Source organism: Corvus hawaiiensis, chromosome 4 (genome assembly GCF_020740725.1).
Source record: "Corvus hawaiiensis isolate bCorHaw1 chromosome 4, bCorHaw1.pri.cur, whole genome shotgun sequence".
In the NCBI taxonomy this organism is placed as follows: Eukaryota; Metazoa; Chordata; class Aves; order Passeriformes; family Corvidae; genus Corvus; species Corvus hawaiiensis.
Genome location: NC_063216.1, coordinates 49,710,114 through 49,731,375, shown reverse-complemented (window position 1 = coordinate 49,731,375; position 21,262 = coordinate 49,710,114). Strand labels below are relative to the sequence as shown.

Below are 21,262 nucleotides of genomic sequence, written 5' to 3'. Positions count from 1 at the left end.
CTGTGTCTCATTCCTCTCCCCGAAACAAGCTCTTCTAGAAGGAAGTAGATGAAAAAATTCTATATAAATCTTTCCAGGGACTAGCAGATCTTGAATCCCAGCAAGACAAGACAATTGTCCAGTCATACTTATCACCTCCTATGCATTATAGGCCATGACGCTAAACTGAAGTAGTCAAATATTAAGCCCTTTCCCTTGACCCATACATTTCAAGTTTCTAAGAACAACTACATGTGACAGGAAAAAATACAGTACAGCAGTGCCTGAGGATCACACAATGGCAATGAACTGTTAACACGTCCTCATGTTCCCAACAGGCAGACTATGACTGTTCACAGAAAAGGCAAAAGACATCAAAATCACTGTCATTCTATCTTAGAAGAAAATATGCTCCTGAAGCCAAAATATTCTCAACATATGAGTGAGACTACCCAGGTATCTTTAAAAAAACAAAAAAAACCAAAGCAACAAACTACCTCAAGCATAGTCCACTGAATCTAGTCTTCTTACTAATAGCAACAAACCTGATTCTTCAAAGAAAAATAGAAAATAATATACACAGAAGAACTATGAAAAGAACACATCCAGCCTAGTGTGAAATAATAAAGCTATTTTTTTATTTCACCAACAGGCTTTGGAAGTCTTCACATATGAAACCATTCTAACGTAGTAATGCAGTATCACAAACGCTTTCAGGAAGAAAATCAGCTCTTCTCCATAAAGTCTTGGAAACAAGAAAAACTTAGAAATTCTGGGTCTGTGAGAGATGGCTCTGCCCAGACGGCCCTTAACCCTTTCCCACATATCTTCATGCACCCAAAGATTGTTTCTCAAAGGTTAAAACATGGCAGCAGAGTGCATGTTTCAAGACATTTGCCTGTGTGGGTGCCAGAAATTTCAAGCAGAGCTCACGCACCCACCTCCACAACCACAACACTTGGCCGTCATGCAGCTAAGAAAGTTATATCTCACCCACTGAACTGCCCTAAATAAACCATCCAAGCATTTTGGTGTGGCTTTGTCAGCAAGGTTATGAAGTCTCCAGGTATCAGGGACCTGTCTGTATAGAGTGACCAAACCATGCTTGAGAAAAGAGAGAAAACCCAACAAACAATAAATGCCAAATTAAAAAGAATTGTTGAAACTGAACTGAAAACCTGTTAAGCTGAATAATCTAAGCACAAGCTTAACCATGTCTTCTTACAGACTGCTGCTCTCACTGACAACGTTCAAAAGGGGTATTTCTTCTTAAAGCCATCAAAATCAACACAACCTGCTACTTCTTTCCTACTAGTGTTCTCTAAAACATGAATGATTCCATCATATTTGGGTAGTTCTTTCCATTAAAAAGCAGCAAGAACTAAGGTATGTGCTGAAGCTTTAATTTGGAGCACTATTACTTGTTTTTTTTCTTCTCAACCATGCCAAAAACACACAGGCACTTCATCTACACCAGTACCACTGGCTCCATGTTTATTTATCATGACAGACTCCAGTGGGTTTAGCAATGGTGTAATTTTGCCAATGCACACTGTCTTTTCTTCTCCCAATACTGTCACAAATGCCTCTGTCTTTTTCCCGCTCTCTTGGCAGCCCACTCCTCTTCCACTGCCCACTGAGGAGGCATCCTGACAAACAGAAAATTTCCTGACAAACGGTAAAGGGCAGATTTGCATCAAGCTACCTGGAGGCTTCTAAAAACTTTTAAGATTGTCTGGTTAGGTGACTATTAAGCACACATGGAAAGATTTCTAGAAAGACAAATCTACTAACTTTTTTCTGCACCACTTTCATCCTAAGACATTGGCACCCATGTCCCAGGCAGGGTGGAACAGAATGTTCCTCCTGCCTCTTGACAGCAACTGTCACAGCCAGGAAACATCCCATGATGGTGGTATTTCCCGTTTTTATTTTCCTTCAGAAATAAAGATGGTTCAGCAACATGAGCATCAGGACTAGCACTAGTTGGAAAAGTCCAGTGAAGATTTAATTTCTGCTTGGCTAGATGCTTCCCAGGATTACTCTGATTAGTTAGTGATTGGTATCTCTCTGGGGAAGCATATCATCCTTCATCTTCCTTTCATTCAATAGACTGAGTCACAGTCAAGACATTACCTGATGGTTAGTTGTTCCAGATCTTGATAGTTATTCCCTACGTAGGACTTCAGCTACAGCTGAATTACATCAACCATTTCCTCTTGCCATCAAATTTCCATATTCCCCCAGTACCTAAAATAATATACATTATTCAAAGCACAGGTTTCTAGGAAGATGAAACAGGAAGCCTACAAAACCTGCTTAGAAGTTTGACTACTCTTGATCTATTTGTATGCAGAAAGTGATCAAATATTACATTGGTAAGCATCTGTGTACACGGTCTAAGAAATTATTAGCAAGGTCTCCTTATATTTATGCAGATATAGTAATAATACAACTATCCTTTAGTATTATTTAACACATGATAATGACATGGAATCTTCTCCATGTTCTTCTTTCAGGAGCCCACTTGCTGTTGGGTTTGTTGAATGAATTATCAACAGTTTGTTAAACCATCCCTTCTCTTCCACAACCCTTTCTTCTTCCCACTGGCCTCCAAATGACATTTTCCTTTTGCATTATTTTAAATGTCCATGCAAAATCCATGGCCCAGCAAACTCCTGCCTTCTGTTCACTGAGTTCTCAGGATGTCACATAGTACATTTTCTCATTTCTGCATTTATCACCTTCACTGTTTAGATTGTGTATGCCTTCCCCTGAGGAATGCATACACAATGGTGGTATCTCAGCTGGTTTGGATTCAGACTTACCACCAATGGAAAGCAGAAAGTTTAGCCCATTGGTCAATTCCTCAAACCACTTTAATTTCTTGAATTCACAACTGCCCAATGAGTGGCAGATAGGACTTGCAGTTTTGAGAAATCTGTTGGTAATTATAAAGGGACAACTTAACTCTGGAAATTAAGTCTATGTTGCTTCAGTCTTTGAGCACTTTTGTTGGTTGGTTGGCAGGGAGGAAACTCACACAAAATTATCTCACAGAAAAGCCCCCAAACCTGTCTCATTCCCTTAATGTTCCAACCTCCTCCTTGGAATCTCTTTGATTACATTTTCCACTGCTCAGAGACGAAGGCTTAGGCATTGTGTAAGTCCCATTAATCCTACTTTGCAAGCTTACATAGCGCAAAACCACAGTGTGGCTTTATCCTTAGAAGTACACACAGACATAATCGTCACCTTTCCTGAATTTCTTTCTCTTGATAGCCACACCATTACTAGGCACGTCTCTCACCCCTTGCTCATTTATCTTTGCAGGGAGTTGGGCATTATTTCTTTTTTGTTCATTTTCTGGAAAGCACAAATTCCTCTGTTACTGCAGTCACTGAGGATGCAGACTTACTTTATTTCATACCATCTCCCTCAACAATTCAAAATTATTCCAAATTTCAAGCTGAAAAATATATTGTGAATTTTTCCAGTCAATCACTGCTGAAAAGCTGCATATATCTGCTTCTGCTTCCTTAGCTGAAAAATTTATTTGAAATTTTATCATGACAAGGAACCAATTACTATTCGTGTCTTATTTCTCATTAGCTGGAAAAGCTAAATGTTCCTATTACATTTAAAACACAAAGTCATTGTTCTACATAAGTCTTAGAACCACTGAAGAGTATCTATGGTGCGACACACCTCCAACAACACAAACAGGCTGTTTAGTCACATTGACACGGAGTCAATCTGAAATCCTAAATCCCCTCCCCTACCTCTCATATTTCCTGTATTTCCATCAACTGCTACCAGGAAATTACATAATTCATCTGTTCTACATGTTGCTGTTGAGAAGTCTTCTATAGAATTCATATGAATCCCAGAATGCAGCTCCTTGAGTCATCCTTAAAGACTAAAAAGTAATCTGAGCACTGAAAAAGCACATGAAAACACGACTAAAAACTCTGTTGATAGAAGTTCAGCTGAGGAAAATAGACCTAACAGATGAGTAAAACTTCCAAAGTAGGCTGTCAGACAGGGAGTCTGGGAAAGAGGCTGCAGCCATTCAAAGCCAATGGACACTAATTGCACAAAGGGAGGTGTCTCTTGGTAAGCAAAGATCCAATCTGGACAATGTGTTTCATGTCAGCTTCTCTTAAAAAGGGCATTACTGCAATCCACACTGCAACTTTAGCTTGGTTAAACAGAGCAGCCAAAACAGTTCTACAGATAGACATGCAAAACTTGGGCTTTAGTGCAATGGACCATATTCTGCTTGTTAAAGAGAACTGGAGTATTTTGGACTATAGACATAGGATTTTAAAAACTTGAGCATGACTAACGTGATCAAAATGCCCACCCATTTTATGGTAATTTCACTATGTTGACCATCCAATACTCAAGTAACTTTCACAGCAAAATGTCAAACTATAAAATCAAACACCAAGACAAAAGCCTTAGAGGGTGTCAGGAGAAGAAAAGCAATTGAGTTAATATTAATTAAATGACAACCGTATTACAATTATATTAAAGGTTTAAAAATAGCACAACAGTCTGACAGACCAAGAGAACTCCACTGCAAATATTACAGGCCTACATAATCCCCATAAAGGTGGGATTAGACATTATCTGATAGATTCCTTATGTCAGCTATCCGCAACAGCCGTGACATAGCTGTATTAAGTGAAGGTGCAAACAGATATTTTATCAACTGCTGACAGCTACTAATAACAGGGAAATTTCTACTTTGTTCCACCTTCTCTCAGCTGGACTGCTGGGCTAGTTGTAAAAGATACTTTTCCAAAAACTTTGTTAAGAGAAAAATAGCGGAGTTTAGAAAACTAGACACCTCCCTAGAGCACTTTATACTTCAAGACATGCTTAAACTCACCCATACACCCATCAGAATGCCTCAAGTCACAGGCATCCATATGCAAGATGAAATTAACTGATTAGGACTGAGTATTGAGAATTTATGAAATTAATGAAAAACTGCTATAGACTTGAACACTTTTGAGTCAGTATTTTGAAATCTATGAGAGCTAAACAGATTATCACCAACCAGCATTACTTTACTACATAAAAAGAAGGTTGTGTTGTCCACTGCCATAAGTTAAAACCATCCATGGACATGACACGGGAAGATACACATTTGCTCCTGCAGCTGCTCTTACAGGGTGTTACTGGTAATCCACTCCAAAGAGACTTCAAACAGATGGTGGAAGGGAAATAAAATAATACATTTTATTCATTATGATATTTTGCTCAGATTTGCCACGAAAATAAAAGAGAGTGCACCAATTATGCATAATTTTAAAAGACACATTTTTGCATGTGACTACTGAGATGGTGACTTTCTGCAGCTTTGTGGACACAAATCAAGTGAACAATGTTCAGTAAAAGGCAAGCGCCTCTGAGCAGCAGCATTTTCCCAGATTTTGACAGTACTAAAAATGATCCTAAGCAAACTACAAAACTACAAGCTCCACCTCAATATAGTAAAACTGGCATTTATTAGGGTGAAAAAAACTTGGAAGTGATATTTCCACGCTCCCAAGTCAAAGGTTCTACACAGCTTCTGCTCCAAAAATTTATAGCTACTTCCAACAGTTATGTGGGTTTTTGGTCAACAGCTTGCTGTATTATTTAAGTACTCACAGGCTACACCCATATTTAAGCAACTATGAGGGACACTACAGATGCTTCCATTCTCAGACTCTCCTTGGTCCAGAACAGTTTCCACAGATGTTTTAGCTAGAAATTCTGCACTGTGACTTTGCTGCACACACCTCCCTAGTGAAGGCACAGCATCGTGTGACCTGGCATCCATCTCACTGTATTTATTTTCCTCTCAGATCCAAGTGCTTTCACTTCTACAAACGGCAACCCCTGGTTAAGTTGGCTGTTACAGCAATACTCACGTTTGCCTTCTTGGCACAGGCCAGTCTAATGTACTTAGACATTCCCAGGAGTGGAGCACCACATCTATTGCTGTTGTTAAACCTCACTTCTTTCAAAGGACCTGCATCTAGCTCTGTACAATAACTGACAAAGTTTCATGCTCCCAACTCCTCTTCCATCCACTTCTGTTACCACATAAGGAATCTACCAATCCTTCCACCCCCTCCCTTCAGCCAGAATGACAGGATTAGTTGGCATAATCACAAACACTCCAGAGAACTGTATTTAACATTCTTAAGCTAAGTCCTTAGCATTAGTGCAGCAAAACGTTTTTAACACAGCGGTGTAAACACATTTTTGGAAATCGTGATTAAAACTGGTTATGTGAATTGGCTTTCTAAATTTTTTATATACTCAGTCTCAACATTCATTATCAAATAACATTTAACCAAAAACTAACATTAAAAAAAAATCAGGTATTACCAATAGTTTTGGAAATTTTCAAAAGTCAACTTTAAAAAGAAACCTATGTACATCTAACATGCTGTTTCTCAAGGCTCCTAGAAGTTACTATTACCCATTGTGCATTCCCAAACGATACAATACTTCATGTCTAAAGTCAGTTCAGAATTTGAAATAATTAAAAATTTAAAAGTAGCTGGAGCAGATGTTCACAGATTCTGCTATGTCACAGCTAATTTCTCCCAAATGCATCTGTTCATACGCTGATGCATCACGGAAAAACCATAAGCTGGAGTTCATAGCAACTGTTAATGTAACTACTACTTTTTTTCTTTGGGAACTACATCAGTGAAAGAAAGCCTTACAGTCGCTAATAATTAAAAAAAAAATCATATTTGTTAATACTCCTATTGTCCTTAGGAGGATCTTTCCAGACACACTTCACACCCAGTGCTACTAGGTATGTTTATCTATATGGAGCTTATTCAACTCCAACTGAGCTTTGGCTGCAGCAATTTTCTCCCAACAGTGGCAAACAGCATCTCTGTACTCCTCCCATGTCACCTGACCTTGCTTCCACTGGGCATAGACCTTCCTTTTTTGCCTTAGCTCCAAAAGAAGATCCCTTTTCAGCCAAGCCAACCTTTTGCCTCATCATGCTTGACTTCCAACATTCTGGAATTGCTCCTGTGCTCTTAAAAGAGGGTGTTTAAAAAGTGACTAGCACTGATAGAACCAGTGATTCCCCAAGGATGTGATTCCTTTAGTGATTTATATGTTTATTTTAATTTTCTACTTCTAAAATGTATTCATGTCCTCCCATGTTTCTTCACAGCAACTCACCAACAGAATACTGCAAAATTAGTAAAATGAAAAATGGGTGGTTAGGCGCTTACATCGTACTACCAACTCTATTCCTCCAGAGTCACAGAAGACAATGGACAACATTTAAGCATTCAGAAGTCATATGCTACTACTATTAAGAATTCTGTCTGAGAAATTCACAACAACCATATGCAAGACTTATCTCTTCTATGCTATACTCAGATTTGATTTCTCATTTAGCTGCCTTGAGGATCTACAAAGGTTTCTAGATAAAAGCATGATGAAAACATCTACGAAACAAAGTCCCCCTTTACATGCCTGTAAAATTTGCCAAGAGAGAAATAATGCACTTTAGTCAATATGAATATAACCTAAAGAAACATCTTAGGGAAATAATATCTGAATTTACATGTCTTTGTCAAAGTAATAACAACATAGGGAGAAGCATGCCTGTTCATCTTCCCTACCTTCAAAGGATTTGAAGTGCTCACTCACTAGAAAAAACAGATATGTGCTATTTTCCAGATGAGTCAAGCATATTTACTTGCTTTGATTTCAAGATGCGGGAAAAAAAAATCTTACAACTGAAACCAGGTGTTTTCTGTCCCACTTTACTGCATCAAACAATAATGTCACTGTAATTCTAACACTACTATATATGTATACACTAGACATCAGAAAAAAAGCAAGCCTAATAATATCTTCAAATTTTATTCATCTTTAAGAAAAAAATTTCTAGATGTAAAATAATGTTAAGAGATTTTAACCAAATGTCACAAGTTAAATGAAATCTGGGAAGACAGTCAAAATTATACTTGAAAATAATTTAAAACAAGAAGAGGAGGACCAGAATTTTCATCTGCAATCAGAAACCTACGCAAATAATTTCAGCAAGTAGAAGGTGAAAATACACTAGTCAGCTACCCTGTAGAGAAAGGCTTAGGATGGTCAACCACCCTTCCAAATAAATGACCAGGGCTTTCTTCTTTGTGGAAACTGGTACCAAATAAAAACCCCCCGAAACTGCAAAAATTAGTAAAAATTCTCTGTATCAGCAGAGAGGCGGAACAGAGATAAAGAAACACCACAGACACAGTCCTGTGACTGGTACAGTGACAAAAGCAAATTGCAGAAACTCTTCAAATAAAGAGGACTGCAATGATGTTTTTGAAGGCAACAGATGAGGAAAGCAGGATAAAGGTCTGTTACACCATATCTGCCAAGATTTTCATTTTAAAGTTGTGTCTCACATGGAACTAAGTGACCATTATTTGAAGCTGAACATATTTTATGAGCTGACAGATGTAGAAACAGTGATCAATAACAGCCTGGAGGTCTATACATCCCACTTCAGATAGCTGCAAGCAGTGGTTAAGAGAAGTAAACCAAGCAACAGATGGTTTAATTCCCTACATGTTTCCACTGAAAAAATGTCAAATTTCTGCAGTCCAAAAGACTGAAAGCCACTGGTTTAAATCATTATCTTCACAAAAAGACAAATAAAGGGTAACAGTATACATCATTTTATATTAATCTCACATTCATATTTTACCATCCCTTCCAGGGGAAATAAGATCACATTATTGACAGTTTTGTGGTGGGTTTTCTTCCAATAATTTATTTATTGAGTTCCAGCCTTCACAACCTTCCCATTTTTCCATTTCACAGACACAGGCAATGTCAAAAAACTGTATGCACGCCTTCTTGTACACTCCCATATCTCCTACCAGTGTCTCCCCTAGCACAGCTTTCCATCCAAACAATCCTGGTCAATCCTGTTCTGAATAAGAGTATGTCAGGTGCAAACTGGTCTTTGCAAAACTGTACAGGCCAAGAATCTCATTCGCTTGGTTGGCTGGGTTTTGCAGAGCCTTTACTCTATCCAGCTCCATCAGTACTCTCTCCCTCCACCGGGTTACTTTTCTGTGACTTTGTCCAAAACCTGCAGTTCTGGGGTTTTCAGCTAAGGCAAACTTCTCTTTTTTTCACAGCACATACCCATTGAAGATGTTTGCTACTGATACTATAGGTGTTTCCACGATCTACATAATAAAAGGTCCAGGCAAAAACTAGAACATCAGCTACAAGCTGCTGTTTTGGCAATGTACTTCTGGTTGTGGGACAAAAAAAAAAAAAAACAAAACAAACAAAAAAAAAAACACACCAGCAACTCCCCTCACCATAACCCTAAAACAAAGCAATAAAAAACCCCACCATGACTCCCCCCAAAAAAACAAAACAAATAAAAAAAGAGCCCCATAGACGAATGATGCATGTATAGAGTGACATAAGCACATTACTAGTGAGAACAAACATATTGAAATCAACACCCAGGCATGTGAATGCTCACACATCTTAGATGATTTCTGTAATTATAAATAGAACCAGGATTTTTTTAATTATTATTTCATACTGACCTAAGTGAATTCTGGTGAAATCAGCATTACTAAAGTTAGGGTACCAACTTATTAGAAACTGGAATGCTGCCAATCTGTCCACTCCCATCTGTCTGAAAGCAAATATATTCATATCTAGCATATGTTAATGTTTTATTTGCACTGGAAATAAACTAAAATAATAATATGCTGCAGGTGTTTTGTATTTTATTAACTCCCTGGTAAGAATATAATGAAAAAGGAATGGAAAAGATTAGCTCTTTTTCCACAAGAACTCAACAAAAACAGGTTATAAGGAGTGCAGAGCATGGCCTACAGCAAAATTCTCCATGTAAAAAAATATTTTTAATTCTCTACCAATAAAATTACCAATATTATGTTTCCAATTTCTTCTTTAGTGCAGATTGCTACATATCCAGTATAATGCATTTTAATGAATAAGGATTTTCTTAAGCATACTTTATTTTATTATTCACTCCTGAGGCACAAAGTAAGACTAACACAAGATGACTTTACCATTAACTGGAGTTCTCCTCATATACTGATACATTGCCTCCAGATCTAGAGTCTTCTAGTGGAGTTCCACAATGCATGGGGTCCAGAATAGCTAAAAGGCTGCTCACCTAGGAGGGTGCCACACTTTGAGGCATGTAAAGTCTGAGGCAAGCAAAGGCACTGACTCCCCAAATCCTCCTTTGCTAACAAGGAACAATGAAATTCAAAGGACATGGGGAAGGGGGAAAGGAAACATAGGAGCAAAATATTCTGAGAGCTGTAAGCTCTATTTCAATTTACTGTAAGCTATATTTCAATTTATAGAGAACAACAGACACACAGGGAATGGGTTTCCTTCTCAGAGGGGAATTGCAAGTCAAAAGACTCCCTGTTTTCCTTCCAATGAGGAATACTGCCCAGCTTACAAAGAACAAAGGTCACCTGAGACTACATGCTCAGCAGCAAAAATCCCCTAACAATTCTGTCATTGGCTATTTAACAGATATAAACCAAATATTGCTATGGTATACGAGTAGTTTGAAAGTTTCTACAGCTTTACAATGGAAAATATAGCAGAGATTGAGAACCTTGGGTCAAGGGTTAGACTGGCCCTGCCTACCAAAGCCAAGGGGATTCCTTCCATTTTCTTCAGCTGGCTTTCAGCATAGGAAAGCCCCCCAAACATTCTTAAAGAGTCTCCGTTTCTTGAGATGTTAGACATCCCAGAGAAGTGAAGGCCCTGAGGAGATCTTCCCAAAGTGTGTAAACTCCTGATGGAAGGGAATGAAGAAGACAGGCTGCTCTCAATGGTGCCCAGCAACAGGACAAGGGGCAATGGGCACAAATCAGAACACATAAAAATCCATTTGGACTCAAGAAAATACTTTGTTACTGTGACCGAGCACTGGCACAGGTTGCCCAGGGAGGTTGTGGAGTCTCCATCTGTGTAGATATTCAAAAGCCACAGTTCTGGGCAGCCTGCTTGAGATGGCCCTGCTTGAGCAAAAGGGTTGGACCAGGAGACCTCCAGAGGTCCCTTCCTACCTCAGCCCTTTTGTGAGACTCTGACATTGTAGGAGCTATGCTGGATTCACAAATGACACGTGCATCAAGTAGGCTTTTCTATTATAGCTCTGTAAATCTAAAACATCTCCTGATTTTATCAGCCTACATGAGTTCAAGGACATGGTTTTTTCTCTTGTAGAAGTACTTAATTAGAAAAATTATTTGTGTCCTATTTCTAAATGAATATGAATACTGACTCTCTTTTGAAGTCACAACAAGTAATAAAATGGTTTAAGCAGTCAGTAAAGTACAATGTAATTCATCTCAGTAGTACAAGTGGGTATATAATACTTTTTATCTGTCATTCCAATGTGGTACTATCATCATACGTTATTCAAAAGCCTAAAAAATAAGGTTGATGTGAATTATTTCCGCACAGAAAATCCAGAAAGTAGAGGCTGAATGGACACTGTTCTGCTAAATAACATTCAGAAGTTCTGCATGCTGACTACAGGAGGTTATAGCAAATAACACAGCTCTAAACAATCCAGTGCTGGCTATAGTTCAAGTATCTTCTAATACTATTCTGAAGTAGGCTAATTTATCTGAATTTTCATATTAAAAAGAAACCTCAATAGAATGGAATTTATGCTCTTATGTTCTTTAAAAAGCCACATATAAATATTTAAAATCAAAAAGCAACTATTTTTTGTATTAACCAGAAAGTTGCTCCTCCTTTATATTCTAAAGTGCGCATTTTTTAAAAAACTATGATAAATGAGAAATCATTGTTTGACTGCTGAAAACTGCCTCTTCTTCCTCCAGTATTGATGCCTGCTGGCTGCCCACAGCCCTCAGACTCATGGCATGTTCCAGACAGCCTGCTGGAGATGCTGGAGATGCTCTTCCATTTCCCTTCCCATTTACTGCAAGAATAAAATGACCTGTTCAGTTAGCGACTAATCCTGTCATTCAATCACTTCTCCAAGCTGCAGCCTCTTCTCTGCGCCACAATGAATGCAGAAGCTTCTCCTGCACTCAGCTGAACAAGGCAGGGGCTGGCATCCCACTTTGCTACTGATGGAGTCACCTAGGGCTAGAGGATGAAAGCCCATACAAAAAAGTGGCAATTTTGTAAAAAGATGGAACTCAGTAAACAACACAGGCTTAAGTCCACAATGCTCCTTCAAACCACCTGAATAAATTATGAATTTCAGAGTAAGTTTAACCAATATTCCTTAAGTTTCTAGATAAAAATTTTGCACTCTTGCTGGTCAATTGCTACTGCAAAGGAGAAGCAAATGGGCTTTCACAGCTCCTTCTCTGTGTCAGTAGGCTACAAGTGCTGGAGCTGGCAGAAGAGTGTCTAGCTTTGGGGGAAAAATGAGTGCATTATGAAGAACAAGAGGAGAAATGCCTTTAAATTTTAATCATAACATTAAAAGTTTCTGCAAGATAGCAAGACAGATCACTGCATCAGAAATCCATGCATGTTATTAAGAGCTACAATGTCCATATTTGTGTTTTAATTATTTTGTTAAAAAATCCTTCCCAAGTTATAGAACCCCTTTACACACTCTCTCTCCACACCTGCTACCACCAGAACTGTGAGCTGATCCAGTACAACCCTATGCTTCTCACAGTTGCTTAAAATACTTGTTTGTGGATTTGGCTACAATGCACCAGAAACCTATCAAATATCCTGTCTCAGAAAAAAACCAAACAAACAGGTATATGGAAAAATCGCAGCCTGCAGATTTGAGCATAATGGCTCAGATTTTAACCTCTACTGGAAACCTGTTGGGATGGATTTAAATAGTTTGCGATTAGTATCTGCAGTGTCACTGTGAGGAGGACAGTGATGAGGAGAGAGCAATTTATTCCTGGAAATCAGTCTTTATTACTGCACCAGATACTGGCACAAATATCACTTCTGGTCTTATAAAAACAAAACCCAGCTAGTTTGTTGAAAACACACTAGTTCCATTTAAAAAAGAATGCATATAGCTTTTAGAGGTGATGCCTTAGTGTTAACACACTATCTAATAATAACATTACCATAATAAGATCTGCTGACCAAGCACCAATTGTCTCAGCTGCTAAGATATTGGCAGTCCTTCCACAATTCACTTAAAATAAATGAACCCATCCTTGTACTTCTCAAGCCAAGTCTGTGGTCTAAAGCAATATTTATAGGGTCAGTAGTGAAGCTTAATCTCTCCACGATTTGTATTGGGGCCTATCACCACACAAAGCATTTGTCTCTGCAGAGGAGAAAAAAATTTAATGATTTGCACATACCTTCTCAAAATGCTTTAAAATTGCAATGAGCATAGAAAAAGTAGTCTCTGCCTTCCAGCTCCAAACAATTCTCCACAGGAAGCTCCCAATGAACTAAGATGTATGCTATGGTAGCTGGACTGAATTTTACATTGTCTGCAGCTGAAACATATATCCAACACACTGGCCCATTCATCTGCCCTGGAAGATTGCTGCTTCTTTTAACCCATTACAGCTAATAGAAAACACAGTGATAATTTGCATGCATTGCCATTCCTCATGCTACCAGCATCGACCTTCACACAAGACAAAACAGTACAAGTTGTCTGAATGGCCTCAAACAAAGGTATGGAGTTAGGGGAGAAGGTCAGGGTTTGGTTTTTTGTTTGTTTTGTGGCTTTCTTCTTTTGGCTCACAAAAAGAAACAAAGTCAAAGCAATATTGGTTTAAAAAACAAAATCTAAACCATTCCTTACTAAGTGTTCTTCCCTGAACTAAACATTTAAGAAAAACATGAAGAGTCAGTTGTGCTGAAATTTCCAAAGTGTTGAAAATGTCATCAAACAAGACATAACAAAGCTTCATTGTCCAAAATGTAAATGCTGGATTGGGCGGAAATGTAATCCCTAGGATTTGGCAGTGTGGGAAAATCTCTTAGCATAACAGTTTAATGCCAGAACCAGGCTTGAAAATCCAGCACTTTACATTCCTATTTTACACACCTGATATACATCACAGTAACTGATGTAAGATAAGTCTCACAACTTCAGCTGTCTAAAAGTTCAGTATATAATCTAATCACCTGGGCTCTGTATCCAACCTATGGAAGGAGATGCCCACTTCCAGAAAGTAACTAATTCCATCCCTTCCAGCCCCTCAAAGCACCAAGTGCCTTCTGGAGGTGCCAGTCTCTTCAGCTGGTTATCAAGAGAGCCAAATTGGTGATGTCCACAACTAGTAAATGAAACACAACAGGTAAACGAAAGAGCAAATGACAACAGGCTTGAAAACACTTGGTTATGGCATATAACTCTCCCTGCAGGTTGAGTGTTAGCACACATCACAGCACCATGTCAGCCTGTACCAGCCAAGCTGCTCTGAAGCAGTGCCAGGGACAAGCTGGGGGTACAGCCCTGATCAGAGGCCATTCCCAGTCAACCATCTGGACGCAGATAATCTGCAGGGGGTGGGAAAGGAAAAGAGAGCCACAAGTGCCTTATTTTATTTGCTAGTATATGTGAAGCAACTTCAGATTGTATTCCCAAATTCTACATGCCTAAAACCATGAAGAATGACTCCATCCTCAGTCACTGACGGGTAATAAAATTTTTTTAAAAACCAAACAAAATAAAACAAAAATTCCAGAAAGCCTGATTGCTGGTCACTGAAAGAGCCTGAAGTGCTGTCTTCTTAACTCTTCTCTGCCAGCTGTCACTAAATCCAATCTCACTCTTGATTTTTAGTGACTTTGTTTTAACACCACCAAAAGAAAGGAAGAAGTGTGGAAGGAAGCACACAGCCCTGGGGGAGCGAGACTCAGCCACAAGGCTCCAGCAGCTGTCACTGCCTGGGCACCACTCAAACAACAGTCTGGCAGAAACAACCCATCATCTGGTATGAGATAACATAAATACCAGGAAGGAAACATCAATATCCATACATGTTCTGTCTTGAAACAAATACAAAATCCAGCTAAAGAACAGTCTATCAGGCATTATTTTTTCTCAGCAGTTATGATTGCTTGTCCAAACCCAAGGATATGGCTCCATGAGCAACACCCCCTAATTAGCTGTCTTCCCAATTATAAGCCATCTGTGTTCACTCTATATTATCTAGTCTGAAGCTACGTCCTTTGCTGTTGTTCTAAGCATTGAAAACAATTAAGTTATTCTCAGAACCTGTCCAAATGGAGCAACACAGCTTTGATGCCTCTAGCAAGAACCAACTTCACCGAGCACGCTGACCTCCATCAGCTCAGACCCTGACCTGAAGACACCAAGACAGAATACAGCTGGCACATGTATATGAACTCAGAGACAACTTAGCATTTCCACCAAAATGGCCTGGAGAATAAGTGAGAGTCTTGCAGCCTCCATTGCCTCTAACTTCCACTTTCACTGGAATTAACTACCTTGTCAATGCGACTCCAATTTACATTCTCTGTCCTTTGGTTCCCAGAATTGAGCCACTTTAAAAATTCTGTGATTTATTTTAAAAGTCACTTTAAATAACCTAGATGAAATTAGGAAAAAATTTTCAAAAGCCATTTTTATTTATATTTTCTCATCTAATTATTTTTCTGGTAGTTTGTCAAGAAAGTAGTATGTGTGCATGTTAGTTCTAAATTTAATTATGTACTGGCATCAAATTAGCAACGCTGAAAGCTAAGACACTGATAATATTAAGAATATCAAACAGGAAATACTAGAGTAAACATCAGTGTGTTGTACCAGAACTGCATCTTAATTCGAAGAAGTATCAATGCTCTATAACAAGGTCTGTGTCCATATGCTCATTCACATTTCTTGACTTTTGTCGAGACTCCCAATAAAAACAACTTTGGAAGAAGTCATATGATGTGAGTGCTTCCCCATTAACATCTGGATGGAGAATTCCCAACTCAATGGACAGGCAGTACATTACAAAAACATACTTCAGAGGATCAGGTTTTCAAATTCTGCCACCACAGTCAGTGATTCAAACAGCCTGAAATAGAGCCCGGAATGTCACACTTCTCACCTCCCTGAATTACGAGCTCCCTGAGTCATCTAATATGCATGGAAATTCTGTGTAGTTGGTTAAAAAAAATTATTTGAATTCTTATTTCCTCTTAATTAGAATTAATCTACTTGAGTAAGTTAATAAGGTTTCATAAAAAAGGATGGTTTGTGTAACTTCTACCACAATTAAATATTAATAAACTCCTGTGGGAGCTAGATCAATGGAGTACAAAACGTCTTCCGGAATTTTATCTTACAACATGTCATTTTAACCAGTTATGTATTTCTCTATACTCCGTAAGAAGTTTTATACAGCAGTAGAACAGTGATGAAACCACAGAGAAAAATCTCAACATTTACAGAATAAAGAAGTGTGTGCAACTCATGCTCAATTTCAAAAATGGATTCTACCGTAGTCTGAAATAACTAACCATAACATACGGAATATACATACATAATCAATCTGAAATACTATATATAGTCCATCTAGATTGTGATTAACCTAAAATTCCCCTTCTCTGGCCCTATTTGCAACAAAATTGAAATGCTATAAAACGTAATCATGTATCCAATCCTAAATGACAATATTAAATCACCTTTTTCCATTTTTCCTTTAATTCTTTTACGACCTTTTCTAGGTGTCTGGGTTTTGCTGGGTTCTTCTTTTCTCTTCTCTTAACTACAGGAAAGAATTCTTCTTTTCTCTTCTCTTAACTACAGAAGAAGAATCATAAATCTGAACCTCCATTTCTAAGCTCTATAACATAAGGTTGGTAGTACACTCTTCTTGTGATAAAGGTGTTGGAGACAGTGGTCAAAAAACACACCAGGCAATTGTTCTTGAATTTCTAGCAGTTTGGTCTAAAACATAGATAATGAAAGCCTACAGAAAGCTTTATAAGTGACTTTTTTTTCTTTATAAATTTTGATAATAAATATCTGTGCTAAATAAAAATAACATAACTAAAATGAAACTAAAATGTCCCCACATTAAATATTAAAACCTTCTGGTTATCAATTTCCCAGAACACTTCAGAGAAGTCTAAGCTCCCCAGTTCCACAACCCAGCTATTTAATGACCAGTTCTTCCACTGACATATTTACAGAAAGGTTCATATTCTTTAAGATTTCAAAGCACTCATTAGCAAGAGGCACAACAGTAAAACTTACATTGGCATTCCTTGCAGCACTTGCCATCCACATAGGCCAGGGCAGATTTAAGTGGACAGTCAGCAAGGGGGCAAACCAAAGCCTCGCACTGCACAGTACCGTTCTAGGAGAATAAAAGGTGCTTAACTGGTAGTTTTATTTAGCAATAGCAGAGATGTTCTCAAACACAGGAACTTGAAAATCTATTTTTAAATGCAATGAACTTTCTAACAACATCCAAAAAAGACAGTTTAACGTGGGTCTTTTAATAACTACAAGAACAGAAAGCATTTCTTCAGAATGTCACACACACAATCTTTTTAAATGAATGATGTTCTCTTTGAGATGATAATGATCAATTTTTTTTTAGAGGCAAATCTATTTGGAGGCAAAACATTCTGCCAATCAGCAAAAAACTGACAGATTACTGTGAAATAACAACGGCACAGAACAATACTCTGCTTTCTGATTTTATGGCAGAGACAATATATTTCTAAAAGGTAGTAATATTATAGCTGTGAGAAAAATCCAGGTCAAAAATATGTAATGAATTTAACACTAAATTCAAAGAATTTTAGACATTTATCAGCCAGATTTTATACCATAAAATACTAAAAGCAAAATGAATATCCCTTCAGAAATATAAAGGTCAAAAAAATACTAAGCTTAAAGAGACCCTTTTAGCAAATTACAGATAGCAACAAATCAATCCAAGGTGCAGTACAGACAACAAAAGCCCTTTCACCAATTTCTAATGGCCTTTGGATTAAGCATTTAATGAGTTCAAATGGAATGAAAGAGTTTTTTTACATGAATGGACAATAATACAGATGCCCTAGTTTGGTACCTGAAAGGATACTTGAAATCACATCTGGAGACGTGCTACCTTTGGGAATCTTCCATCCACTAAATCTTTTTCATTTGTAATATAACAAAGCTTGCACATGACCCTGACATTTTACTTTTTATTACTTATTGAGATGTAACCAAAGGCAACCAAAGGAAATCAGACACAAGGGATCTATTAAATCATTTGCTATGAAAAAGGCTGTGTTTATAGTGACAAAAGGCAAGGAATTAGAATTCCAGAGAAACTGTTTGCAACTCGGTGCAAGGGAATAACATGATAGCTAAGTATATTGCCTAGCACCTGCATAAGGTGACATGAAATACAGGAGCTACACATGCTAGCAATGCTGAAAACATAGGAAAATACATCTATTAATACTATTCCTTAGATTTAGAACAGATGTTAAAGCTCTTTGTTGTTAGTACCTAGCATACATCTGAAAGTTCTCATTTTTTGCCTCAATAAAACTAATCAGAGGAAACACTGGAGTTCCTGACTCTCCACTCAAACCATAGCCATACCATGCAAGTGCAGTTCTTACAGCCATCCGTCCAGGATTCAAACTCTCTGTAGGTTGTGCCTTTCATTGTGCAGGTTCTTTCACAGTAGCACTGATCCAACTTGTTCATCCTCTGCTCAGCTTGAGACAACTGTATTTACAGTTCACAAAAATGTTTTGAATTTTTAAGTGGCTTCCACATTAGTAAAAACACAATTCAAACTTTTCCCCCTTATCATCAAGTACACAGATGAGAGAATACATTCAGGAAAATGCAGTCAGAGACAATAAAACTACTATTGTTAAATACAACATGATTAAACCACCATTCAGAGACAGAAATTAAGAAGTAAGATACAATGCAGTTCATCTTTCTCATCATCATGACATCAGGGACGTCATGAAACAAAATGAGCAGGTCAACATGGGTACAGCTCCTGATTTCTCATCTTTGTTTTGTGAACTGATCAAGAATCTTGCTCTACATAAAGTACTTGCAGATAGAGCAGCCAAATGAAAATAAAACTCAGAACCGACACTAGCAGTTTTTTCTGCATTTCAGCCAAGCATTTTTAACGTTAGTGTATCAAAGCATCCAGATAACAGCATTCCTGCAGATATCTAAAGAACTGACATTTAAAATCAGAGTACTCTATTTTCACCAGCAGACATGAATGCTTTTGGTGTAATATTCTACAGGAAAGAAAGAAGAAAGTCCTGGTTTGGATTCTTAGTTCCTCGTCTTGCATATATTCTGTCTGAATGTGCCTTTGGCAGCTCAGGTCTTGAAAAGTCTTAGTAAGTCTTGCTGTAATAAGCACTACAAGCACAGTTACCTATTTCATTCTAGGTTTCTTGATTTATTAGCCTAATAGGTAGTGTTTGAATATCTGTGAGCCCTTTCCTTACTCTTGGATTTGGATGCTGTTTACTACTAAAATACATGATTCTGTAAAAATATTAAAACACAAGAAAACTCTCTGAACTGAGAATTTTTATGTATAAACATTAGGCACAGGTATATAAAGATGTAAACACACCATGAAGGAATGTTCTGCACACAGCCATGTGCACAACCCCATATAAGCATGAATAATCTAAAAAGACAGTCCTCACTTCTCCTATGACTTGAGTCCTAGTAAACATTACCTTAGCTGAGGTTTTTGCTAAAATGTCCTGCAGTTCCATAATTTTCTGCACAAGTCCATGGAAGTCATTACAAGTTGGGCAGGCTAGAATAATAAAATATGTGTGTTAACAAATTAATTCACAGTAGGTTGAAATCATGCCAAAGTTGACAAACAATACACTTAAATTCAAGGTTTTAAGAAAGCTTGCAGGACAGAAAGAAGGTAAAAAGCACACCTTTCATTTTACGATATAAGAATTAATAGACTTACTGCGGTTAAGATCTGGGCACTGAGAAATAAATCCTTGAGGCATGACAAGTAATTGAACATCTTGCATTATGCCCTATGTGTAAGTGGAGAGAAAACAAAAGGATAAATTATTTTTGCCTGTCAAAATTATGTTTTTCATTCACCATGTAAAACATTAAAGCCCACACAGAAAAACTATACTTATGAATAAACAGCTTCTTGTCTGGACCCAATTCAGTGATAAAAGAATAAACAGAAATGAAATTAAATAGATGTACAGGCATAATGAATAATTTTTAAAGACATAAGATTAAATTTCAAGATATAATTATGTGGCAAGAGTTTGGTGGTTTTGAATTCATTGTTATTTTTAGTTAGTCACTGCAGAAAAGCTTGCAAATGACCTTTAAAAAGTAATTTGAAAACAGCTGCAGTTTCAGTTACTTAGAAATACTCTTTTAAATAATATGCAAATTTTTTTACAAGCTATAACTCTTAAATAGATTTGAAGATTAAAGAAACTAGAGTCAAGAAAAATACATTAATGCAAACCCTTAATGAGTTTGTGCTGGTTTTGGCTGGAGTAGAGTTAATTTTCTTCACAGAAAAGTAGCTGGTATGGGGCTGTGTTTTGGATTTGTGCTGGAAACAGTGCTGATAACACAGGGATGTTGCATAAATTACACAGCAACAAGGCCGTTTCTGCTCCTCCTACCACCCCACCAGCGAGGAGGTTGGCGGTGCACAAGGAGTTGGGAGAGACACAGCCAGGACAACTGACCCCAAATGACCAAAGAAGGGGTCATATCCAAGACCACAGGGCATCATGCACAGCATTTAAAGCTGGGGCAAGAAGAAGGAAGCAGGGAACGTTTGGAGTGGTGGCATTTGTCTTCCCAAGTAACCATTACTGGTGATAGAGCCCTGCTTTCCTGCGGATGGCTGAACACCTGCTTGCCCATGGGAAGTGGTGAATTAATTCCTTGCTTTGCTTTGCTTGTGTGGCTTTGCTTTACCTATTAAACTATCTCAAACCATGAGTTTTCTAGCCTTTACCCTTCCAATTCTCCCCACATCCCACCAGGGTGGTGAGTGAGCAAGTGGCTAGGTGGTGCCAGCTGGGGTTAAACCACAACAAATTTTGGGGATCCTTCCATAAAGCTTGCAAAATTATGAGAAACTACGTTTCTGTTACACAGCTGCAGAGCTGCATGTCGTTAAGAACTTAGGGAGATTTCAGCATGAAATTCAACAATGATATCTGGAAAGGGATGGTTTCACCCAGAAGAACAGATCCCATACTTGCAGGCAGACTT

General features: G+C 38.0%; 1 protein-coding gene across 2 annotated transcripts in view; it reads right to left on the bottom strand.

Annotated features, from left to right (window-relative positions):
- The window catches only part of NELL2 (neural EGFL like 2), a 140,258-nt gene that overhangs the window by 86,493 nt on the left and 32,503 nt on the right, over positions 1–21,262 (bottom strand). For both annotated transcript variants that reach the window (XM_048301087.1, XM_048301088.1), the window contains exons 6-9: positions 19,968–20,040; positions 19,717–19,799; positions 18,590–18,718; positions 17,240–17,342 (exon numbers count right to left, since the gene is read on the bottom strand). In XM_048301087.1, the coding sequence (XP_048157044.1) occupies positions 17,240–17,342; positions 18,590–18,718; positions 19,717–19,799; positions 19,968–20,040 (388 nt within the window). The remainder of the gene's footprint in view (positions 1–17,239; positions 17,343–18,589; positions 18,719–19,716; positions 19,800–19,967; positions 20,041–21,262) is intronic.